The following is an 11,097-nucleotide window of genomic DNA, read 5'->3' as shown; positions in this document are numbered from 1 at the left end:
CTTGGCTAAGAAAACAATAATTATTACGCTGGCTATCAACAGTAGAAATGTCTTTTGTATTCGTTTCATAACATAAACAATTTGTTTTATCAACAACAAAAGCAACAATTGCAAAAAGAAATATAGTTTCTCTATTGTGGATATTGTAACCCCATTTTTGTCATTTATATTGTACAGATTTGTGATACTTCTGTTTGACAATATAGGTTCACTATGTGCTGCGTTTTCATTGGTGTAGAAGCCTGCGTGTGATGATAACATGACTTCCACGGATAGACCAATTATCTACGTCTATTTTTCAAATGTATGCGCATTATTAACAAAAAAAAGTCTCGACTCCAGGTACTACGCAATCTGTTTTGTCATTCAGGATTGTGTCTTCATCCGCGTTGGTTAGATTGCTTCTGATACTGTACGGACAAGGCCATAGAATATAACATAAACCGGAAGAAATTCATAAAACAAACCTTGCGTTTTAGTTTCCTGAAGCTTTTACTAAAGCACGGACATTTTGTAGTTTCGGTTTTTTCATTCGCGGCAAACACGAAAAAACAAGTGAAATAAATTTCGTTCATATATTTTCCCCCTTTATTTCATATCCGGATCTTCTTTATTATTTACTCGTTTGGTCACTATGCTAAATCAATTGCTGGATTGTTTAGGAGATATGTCAGTTTCTGCTCAGAATGATCAGCAAAGAATTGTGCTTGAAAACGGCTGCGATGGGAAAAAGAAAAAGAAAACTTTCTACACTAACAATAACAACGAATATGAGAAAGAACATTATGAACCAGGTAAGTGAGAATTTACATTTTCTTATCTCTTTCTTCCCGGAAACTCTTCTTCTGTGATTAATATTAACGCGGCGTAATCTAGTGTTCTTAAATGCATAAATAAATTGGATAAGACGTCTCTGTGAAGTCCTTTTCATTCCAGAACATGGGCTTGAAATACTTAACTTAATAGAGTAACCGTTCTTAATGGATACAGGTTCTCTTCCAGACTTTTTTCGTAGGGAAGGGGGCAAATGACAATGTGGGATGGTCGCACTGTACAGTGGTTGTTAATGGACATACCCGGGGCGCCCGAAGAAAATTTTCTAGGGGGCATCTCTATGGTTGCTATATTACGTCTGCCATTTCTGTTATTTAGTATGCGTGGTTTGCTATATTACGTATATATTTTCGTGAGCCAGGAGGGCCCGGGCGCCCATGGATATACATTGCACAAGAGTGACACGTAATGGCAATTTTATTTATCTTAGTTATGGGAGCTGATTAACCAACTACAGGATGGAAAGCAAAGACTCCTTTGAAGTATGCTTCGGAAGAGACACTGAATGGATATAGGTCCGTAGCTAGCGGCGGCCAGTGGGATCATTCACCTGAAAGTTTGATTTTTGTTGTTAAATATTTATAAATTTAAGCTGCACTCAAGTTAGCTTCCCAAAAATAGTCTGAGCTTCTCTTTCTTAGTGTTCTGGTTACGGGTCTGAATGAATGCTCATCTTATCCACCTCATAGGGTAGCAATTCTATCTTTAAGCCAGAATTTCAAGTTGCTATAAATATTTTGAGCTAGTGCCTAATAACTAGAAGGTACAGGGAAAATTTAGGTGCAGTGAGACTCCTTAACCCCCTCGAACTTGAGAGCTGATGTGATATATAACCTATTTTATATATTGAAGAACTGCACACAATAATTCACTCTTACATTTCTCATACATTCATATTTCTAAGGCTACAAATAATAGATATACCAAACATACTTGCAGATATTTCCAGGACAATGAAATATTTTGAATATTTCTCTCCAAATTGTTGGTATATTAAAATGGTTAAGTTTCTGAATTGACATGTGTAAGAAATGTAAAAATATTCGCCTACAACATTAGTTCTCGGTGGGATCTAAAAATAATTAGAAGTATGAAATCGCAGTTATTCTTCAACTTTCAGAACAGATTGGATCCTACTTTATTGCTTCTGTTGTGGATAGAATCTAATTGGTGAACAGTGGTGTACTTACTAATTTTAAACATAGATTCTTGAAATGAAATGAAATTCAAGTTTTATTCTATAGGCTAAAAGTGAGGATGATTAATAGAAGTGAATGATTGATGGAGTAAGAATGTAAAAGGCAATGGGAAAAACCAACAGGCGCGATAGTATCCACCACAAACTCACATGGGATTGAACCAGGGACCCATCGCACTAGAGATAATGGCTCTGCTACTGAGCCCCCGCGTCCCCTACATGGCTTCTGCTTATATCCCATCTTTTATTACAGTGGTTCCCAACCTTTTTTGAGTGACGATACTGTTTACTGAATACCTAAGGCATCGTGACACATTTTTTTTATATTTTAGTAATAATAATGTGCACATTATAATAATGTAAGTCTCTAGAATTTTATATAGTACTGACTCTATGTAGTAAGCATTGTTGCTGCCGCTAGAGGCGTTGACTGGTACAGCTGCCTCAAAATTAATTTTAGCTAATCATTAAATGCCTCATGACTTTTAAACTCTAAAATTTCGAGATAGACTCTATCAGGGGCGCCCGAAGAAAATTTTCTAGAGAGGGGCCCATCTTCATGATTGCTATATTGTGTGGTATTTAATATACGTAGTTTGCTATATTACGTATACATTTTTGTGACCCAGAGGGGGGGCCGGTCCCCACCCTTCCCTCCCCTTCGGGCGCCCATGCACTCTATGGTAGGGTCTACTGCGCGACACTGGTTGAGAACAGTCGTTCTTTCGGGAAAAATGTTCCGGGGGAGCACACTTAGTATTCCGGGGGGCACTGCTGGTACTTTTCTATTTATTATTATATTGTAGACATATTATTTTGCTCTCCTCCGGGGGACAGCGCCCCCAAGAAAACAGGTCTGGAAGAAACACTGGTTGGGAACCACTGAATTACAAGTTAATTACGTAACTAGGATATTGTAAATTAAATCATGCATAAGTATTAAAAGCAAGTTTTAGAAAAATTTAAAAACTTTTCTTGAAAAAAATGTTTCTTAACCTGAAAATTCAACGCCACAGAAACAAAAGCCCAATAAGATCCCAATTTAGTGCTAATGAATTAATAATCCAGCGCTTCAGAAATATTTAACTTTAGCTGTATTTTCACCTTATTAATGAATCGAAAAGTATTTTCTCGGAGTGTTTCCAAATAAAACCACCATGTGTCTTCTATCCATCTTAGACGTTGCGTTACGTTCTTTAGAAATAATACACTCTATGGTTTTCTGAAAATGCTCCTTCCTGTACCATACAATGGCGTATATGTAGGGAAGGTTTCTGGGTTTAAACCCCTCCCATTTCAAAGAATATCATTAAAAATATACATTTACTATATTAAGATATGTAAGATTATACGAAAATCGCGTGTGTCCTAAAACGATATGAGTTTGATTGCTTTAAAGCCCATTTGATGAAATTCTGCCTACGCCAGTGGTTCCACCTATATACATGCTTACACTAATTATAGCATCTTCACGCGTTTCTATTTATTCCTCTCTGTGCTGCTTACAGCAAAATTACAGGGTAGTGAGGCCGCGGTGGCTCAGTGGTAGAGCGTTCACCTCTGGTGCATGGGGTCCTTGGTTCGATTCCACTCGCGCCAAGTGAGCTTTGTGGTGTACAGATACCATGTGCATGAGTTTTCCCGTTCTCCCGTTTCCTCCCACTTTCTTCATTCCACCATTTCATTCACTTCTTATCATTACCGTCTCCTTTAGCCTAGCTAGCATAACCGTTGGACGTAAAACTTAAGAATTTGATTTCATTTTCACTTGCAGGATAGTGAACTCAATATTTCGTTTCCTTTAAATAGATTATGTATTGTTTAATTTAAGCAGGTCTAATTAATGTTGGACATTAGTTAACCTGTAACCAAGTTAGTAAATAACTTCCAATTCCAATGAATATTACATATATTTACAAACAATTTTAGTAAAAATATTCGAAACATCCGCTTTTGTAAAAATAAAAATAAAAATAAAAAATCACAAAAAGGAACGAAGATATAACTCAATCACTTCCGAGACTTTTTATTTTTCAACCAGACTTGATTGACTTCGACACTTAAGAAGTTGATGTAGTCGCCTGCCTTTCCTCGTCCTTGGTTCGATCTTAAACCATGGGAGTTTATGGTAGACAACTTCGCGTTCATGGGTCTGTTTAGAGGTCCTCACAAATTCTCATTTTTTCGATCATTCATTTTAAGAAATTCACCTCCATTAACCGCACGTTTTCCTTAGCCTATAATCATGGACATTAAATTATTGTTTTTTTTTCATTTTATACGTTTTTGACTTACATAAGGAATTAACGATTTGAGAACTCTATGACATATTTAAGAAATTGTAGAAGCAAAATTCGCGTCTTGTTTTATTTGAATAACTAGCAGAAAATGTCCGTTGGTCACACGGTAAGAATAAGATTTAATGAATATAAAACCAGAAGCTTGGACATTGTAGAAATTTCCCCCTTAGTAGCGGGATTTACGAAAAACATTACGTTCATTCATTTTTAATGAAGAATTTGTCTTCCAAATTTTACAACTCACCCTTAACCGAATTCTCACATTGATCACTTTCTAGATTAAGAAACTCAAATTTGAATGTTATAGAAATTCCCCCGTTCTCCCGTTTAGGAGCAGAACTTTCGAGAACACTGAAGCACATATGCCTTTATTTTTAGTTAAATGCTTCAATACTCAATGTCGCACCTACAACTTAACCGAATACTGACATTGTAATTTTTGTAAGTGTAGAATTGGAAATTTGATTACAAAAGAAATTATCCTTATTTACCTTTAAGATCGATAAGTTCGAAAAGTTCGAAATATGTATTCAGCTATTTTTAATTAAGAGTTTGAATGCCAAGTTCCGTTATTCTAACTTTAAGGATTTGTATGATTCTGTATTCTCGGCAAGAAAGAAAAGAAAAGAAAGAGATCAACACCCTTTACCGCAGCACCCTTTGAAAGCATATTTTAAAGAATCCTTGTTATTGACTTTTCGTAGCAAATAAGAGTCTTTTGCCTAAACTTCATATTTCTAGTTATATGGCCTGAACATTGATCAGTTAGTAATTTTTGGTCCTTTATGTGATAGTAGAGACAGATACCATGAAGAAAAATGAAATTAAAAATTTGGAGAAAATAAAAAGCTTTTTATATCTTGACAAAATGTATGATTTTCGTAGATATTTTTGCACCTAAGCAATAGACTATCATCGTAAATATTATGGCATGATAGTATGAACTGTTTGGTTAATTTGGATTTTAGTGTCCCGTTCAGTGCCGTCGCTATATGAGATATGAACTTGCAACGTAACGTGGGAACTCGAATTCATGACCATCCACTGGAAATCGAACCCGCGTCTCCCGCGCCGAAGGCGAGTATGGTGTGATGGAGAGGTGCACCCACAGGACGGGGGGTCCACCAGGTCTGGATCTCTCACCCAAATTCCTAACTTGGCTAACATTTGTAGACTTTCCTAACAGAAGTATATTTGTTTACCAGAGAAATGATGATGTAGCCTAAATATTTGATTGTACACTTCATCCGTACTTCTTCTTTTCTGATAAAAATAATCTAGTTCTATATTATTATTATTTTTTTCTAAAAATATAGCTAGCAGTAACTAACAATTACGTATCGTCTGTTCGGGTGCAGAATAAGACAAGCTCAATATTACATAGACAAATACTTTGGATCCCTCCCAGCAAACATTTCTCGGTGTGTACCTGGTCTGATGTATTTCTGAACTATGTAAGGCCGGAAGCTTAGTACTACAGCCCTTATCTCTGATACATGGAGTCCGTGGGTCGATCCTCGGCTAAGTAACTTTATGTGGACAACATCATTTCCTTAGGTTGTTTACACAGAGTACTCCCGTTTCCTCCCACATTCTCATTCCACCAATTTTCCATCATCATTCACTTGCTTCAATTATCCATCTTCCTTAGTCTAAAGAGCATGATCGTGGGGCTTTAAACTGGAAGATTTCATTTCATTTTGTTTCTCGATTATAAACCATTTCGGGATTTATTATTATTATTATTATTATTATTATTATTATTATTTGTTATTTGTGGAAGTTTAGCGTATCTTTTTCTTAGCACCAACAGGAATTGAATCCATGACCCCCTGCACTAAAGTCGCGTGTTCTAGCCGCTAGACCAGCAAAGAGGGCTTATTACTTTCTTTTGTAGTACGTTCCTAATCCTTAGTTGTCTTGTGCAAATGCTAATCTTTTGTTTCTATTTTCCAATCATTTTCAAAAGTTAAAATAAACAGTTTTTATTTTTACAAACTTGTTCTAAGCTAAGTGCACGAACAATGTTATGAACATGAGATGAAATATTTCTCATCTCTAATTTTTAGTCCAAAAGTAACACATATATGGCGAGCCAAAAGTGATATTTTTGATTGTGGCTAAATTTTACTTAACGAATCGCTTTTCCTTGTAACTATTAGGGCTATATAGACATGAGCGATATGTAACATGTGCGTGATTTCAGGTTTTGTTTGGCGGTGGGAGTAGGATTTCTCCTAGAAAATTTTATCTGTGGGATGGACTGTAAAATCAAAATGTAAGATAGCTGCACTTGGCTATTGTTTACTACAAGACGCATCCTGCACAAAAGTAACAGATAATCTCAATTTAACTTGTCTTAGCTGTGAGGTGGAGGGTGGTTCACCAACTATCAGGGCTTAGCCCTCCCGAAAGTATACCTGGAAAAAACACTGATAGTTGTAAAATTCTCCACTGATATAAATTAAGTTATGCATTTTTAATTAGTATATTATTACATCATAAACATTATAAACACAGGGAGTAATTGTCTGCCCATGCCCTCTCTCAAATGACGCCCTCAGTGTGAAGATAACTATGATCTTTTCAAATGAAGGAGGTAATGTGTTATTATTAGGGTTCGCTTGCCTTTCCTATCTTTCCGACATACCTCTTTCACAGAGGTTAAGTAATCCCTAAGCTCCCTGGAGCGAGTGGAAAACAAGAGAATAAATCCGAGGATCCAGAATAAATCCATCTACCGGGGATCAGATTCAGCCATCTGGTTGTTTGTAGACGCCTTTTCGATTACGAGGTCGCCCATATACATTAACACCAATGGCACTTCTTGAGGGAAGTTGCATTGATTAAAAAAAAAAAAAGCGATTTTATCGTTACAAGCTACGAGATGTAAGATATGTAAGCTTATCTAATGCTCATTCTTGTATATAGCTTTCTGAAGCTATATGAAGCTTTCTACGTTTAAGAACCGCCATTGATTAACACATTATTTTGCATGAGTGTTAACCTTGTGCGTGGGTTTTCTCAGGGTTCTTCCGTTTCGTCCCACTGTCCTCCTTACACCATTTCATTCATTTCTCATCATCACCGTTTCCTTTAGCCTTGCCGGCACAATCGTGGGACGTAAAACTCAAAGATTTCATTTCATTTTTTGCATGAGTGTTAAGACATCTCCCTCATAGCCAAATTTTATCTGTATTGATTTAGTGCGGAAGATGTAGGTTCAATCTACGGTAAGCGTACAACAAAATTCTATATCAAACTCTAGATTCAAACTGTCGGGTTCTGCCTTGCTAAGGAGCTGAAAAACAAAAGGGGGAAGTAAACAATAGAAGCTTTCACAAATTATATAATAATTTCAAATGTTAACTAAAAGCAAATATTAACTGATATACTAATGTCTACAAAGTATTCTGCAGAATACTTGCCTTATTTGCTAACATTAGTGAACCAAAAATCTAGCTTAGATCCCTGTAAATCGTGGAAAAATTCTGCGTACGTTAGACATAATAATAATAATTTAATTTAATTACACAATTAAAGAGCTAAGAACAGCTAGGTCAAGTCTAGCACTATAATATACAAGTTAATAAAATACAGTTTATTTGTAGCCAATGCAATCTATATTATAAAAGAGAACGTACAAATCCTTTGTTCCCTCATCACGCTAATACGGCTGAACCAATTTCTTTTATTTTTGGGGGGTTATTAGGATTTGGACCCTAGATGGTTTTTATCATATCACTTTAATTTTTAATTACCAGTGTCTTGAGATAATTGACCATTCAAGTGTCCATAACGTACAAATCCTTTGTTAGTTCATCATAGGTAAAAATAAACGTATTTATATGCAACCCGCATGACCGTGTCACTCGGCGGGTTAACATAAATGACAGGCGCTATAATGTTAACATTTACTGCAATTTGAAAGCGAAAAAGTAAAAATTATCTAAGTAACAAAGTTTATTGCGTTCCGGGGTGACCGCAGCGAAGCGGGGCGGGTTAACATAAATGACAGGCGATATAATGTTAACATTTACTGCAATCTTCTATGGTTTTTATCATATCACTTGAAAGCGAAAAAGTAAAAATTATCTAAGTAACAACGTTTATTGCGTTCCGGGGTGACCGCAGCGAAGCGGGGTGAACGCTGCTAGTATAAAATATAAAATTTCATATTAGTCTAAGTGTCGTACATAAGTATAATAATAAAGTGTCATAATGTAAAAAGTCATATGAAATAAAATAAGTTAAAAATTAGTAAAATATTTCAAATCTTATTTAAAAGTTCTTCTTTCCTTGCGGTTGCGGTAGGTATTCGAACTTCATTGAGTTAAGAGTCATTTTACCCATGGCTGAGAAGATCTCCAACGCCACGGTCAGAAAATCCGGCTGCTGCGCTGGTAGTTACGATTCGCAGCAGTTGAACGATTTCTATTTCCATCGTAATAAATTAATATGGGACTTTTTATCGACAGCGACTTGGATCGCGCCAAAAATACATTTGATTCAATGTAGCTAGAAAAACGCGACAATTTAGCAACCGCTACCGCAACCACGAGGATAAAAGACTTCTTACAAGTACCTTACTCAATAATTTCCATAACAGATATATTAGGGCTATGGTGAACTTTTATTATTAGGGTCCTTTCATTCTCACTGTTGCTTTACCGCCATGGATCCGTTAGTATCCTTTTCACTTGTGATTGTGTCTGCAGATGCTACTACCAATGGTATGGAGACAGTACCTCAAATACATTTAGGATTTAGAATTTGGATTTCTGGGCTTTCAGCATCTATGGCCATTTAGCCCGTCACGTTTGAGGGATAACGTCCCTCGGGAAGCACATTATCACGGGAAAGGGAAGGAAGGAAACGGTCTGGGACCTTTAAGTTAGATACCACCCCGGCATTTTTTCCTGGTGTGAATGAGGAAAACCTCATTCAGGGTGGCTGGCCTGAGAAAGCATTATACACTTTTCCACCGAGTGGCCCCACCGGGAATCGAACCCGGGACCGCTCGCACTACCTCAAATACAGTGTTACCGAACTACCCAGTGAATTCTGTAACTTAACGTATTGCAGTCACTCATGTTTTCGATTCGTCCACTTCATTTAAAAAAAAACAAGCAACTGAAAATGTGGCTGTAAACTGTGAAAGTTGGCAGCATTGCGAGCGGTCGGCGGTCCGATCCGAACCGGTATGGATAAAAGATCCCGCATGATGCAATGTAATGAAAAACTGTCGAACCGCTGCTGATCGTAACTACCGGTGATGGGAGATCCGCTCCACCGTGATTAAAAGAACTCATTTGAAACTGGATGTACTTAGTAAACGATGTTGAACAACCGTTAGCATATAAAGGGTCTAAGAGAGTACTTTGTGCCATTTATACGCATTAGATTTGTTTTGCTTATTTTATGAGTTTGTATTCTGAATGATATGTTATTTCCTAGATAACGGCTGCGTAATTTACGTATTTTCTAACCCAAAATTTTTTTAAAAAATAATGCTTGTTGTTTTCTTCTGCGTGATAAAACATTTAGGTTACATACTTCTAACAATCGCTCGTACTAACAACAATATTAGAAATTTAACGTTATCTGAACCCTTTCTACTTTGTCACTGGCACTCTCTCGTAATTATATGGTTATCGTGCCCCTCTTAGGTGCTGGAAACACGGATACGATTGATACGGAGTAACTCACGTAATTCGAGTCCATCGCTAAGCTGTAGGTTTCTGACTCATATAGAATCGGTCTGAAAGATAGTACACTAAACGCCAACTCACCCAAATTTTGTCATTTTGTCATTATTTGTTCTGTTAACGTTTAACCACCTAATTAAAATAATAATGAATAACACTAATATTAAGTAGACGTCACTCTCCGTCACACAACTTCCACTTTCCTCCGACAGCGCAATACTACGAGCTCCTTCGTGGCTAGCATTCTTGCCTTAGGCGTGTGAGACCCGGGTCCGATTCCAGCGAGGACCTGATAGATGTGCTTCGGATTTCATGCTATGCTGTACGTCCAGGTCTTATACGTATAGTCTCGCAATTGAACGGAACGCTAAACTCAACACAACTTGAGCGCTATGCTACATATGAGAAAATATGAAGTTGGCTCTCTAGTCTTCTTTTTCCCTTCCCATTTCTCTTCGTACCTATAATAGAGCAGTTTTGGTACAGAATATTGTTCAAATCCCCGTTCATTGATTATGAACCAACTTTTGCATGTAGAACACGAGTCTTTTTCCAGTTTTTGTTTTACATTGTTGATGAATTTTGTCAATAAGTAAAGTAAGAACGTGTAAATGCGTTGCTAAGCCATATTATGTAATTTTAATACGTAATGAGAATATACACATAGATGGTTATCAAAATTATAGAAGTCCAAGTGGTCTGTAATATGTCAGATGTGTGAAAGTTGGTACCACTGAAGATGCGTGAATATTGTCTGGTCTTGCTTGGTAATATATTACGTGATCGTCTGCAGTACGTCAGTCAGAATAGACCGAATGCGTGTTTGAAGTGCGTATATGGTGGTGATTTAAAGTGCAAGATCTGTCTGGATTTCAAAGAAGTCAAATTGTAGATGGACGGATAGTTGGTGCAAGTGTATGTAAGGTGGACAGTACGCATATGTTTTGTGTTGTGAAGAATAGTGTCCAAGGCAATGACGACGTACAGAACTCGGCGATGAGTGATAGTGAACAGAAAAGAAGGCTCAATAACAAGAATCACCGAAATTGAAAAGGAT

The 11,097-nt window shown here is 36.9% G+C and overlaps 1 protein-coding gene across 1 annotated transcript in view; it reads left to right on the top strand.

Moving 5' to 3' along the window:
* Window positions 1-384: 384 nt before the first annotated feature.
* The window catches only part of LOC145681043 (acyl-CoA synthetase short-chain family member 3, mitochondrial), a 204,888-nt gene continuing 194,175 nt past the window's right edge, over window positions 385-11,097 (top strand). Inside the window, exon 1 of the mRNA XM_081752365.1 lies at window positions 385-794. Within this exon, the coding sequence (XP_081608491.1) occupies window positions 635-794 (160 nt within the window). The 5' untranslated portion in view covers window positions 385-634. The remainder of the gene's footprint in view (window positions 795-11,097) is intronic.

This window comes from Thermobia domestica, chromosome 3, assembly GCF_964235325.1.
Source record: "Thermobia domestica chromosome 3, izTheDome1.hap1.1, whole genome shotgun sequence".
NCBI lineage: Eukaryota > Metazoa > Arthropoda > Insecta > Zygentoma > Lepismatidae > Thermobia > Thermobia domestica.
Note: the sequence above shows the minus strand (reverse complement) of the source record. Positions and strands in the feature narration are given on the sequence as shown.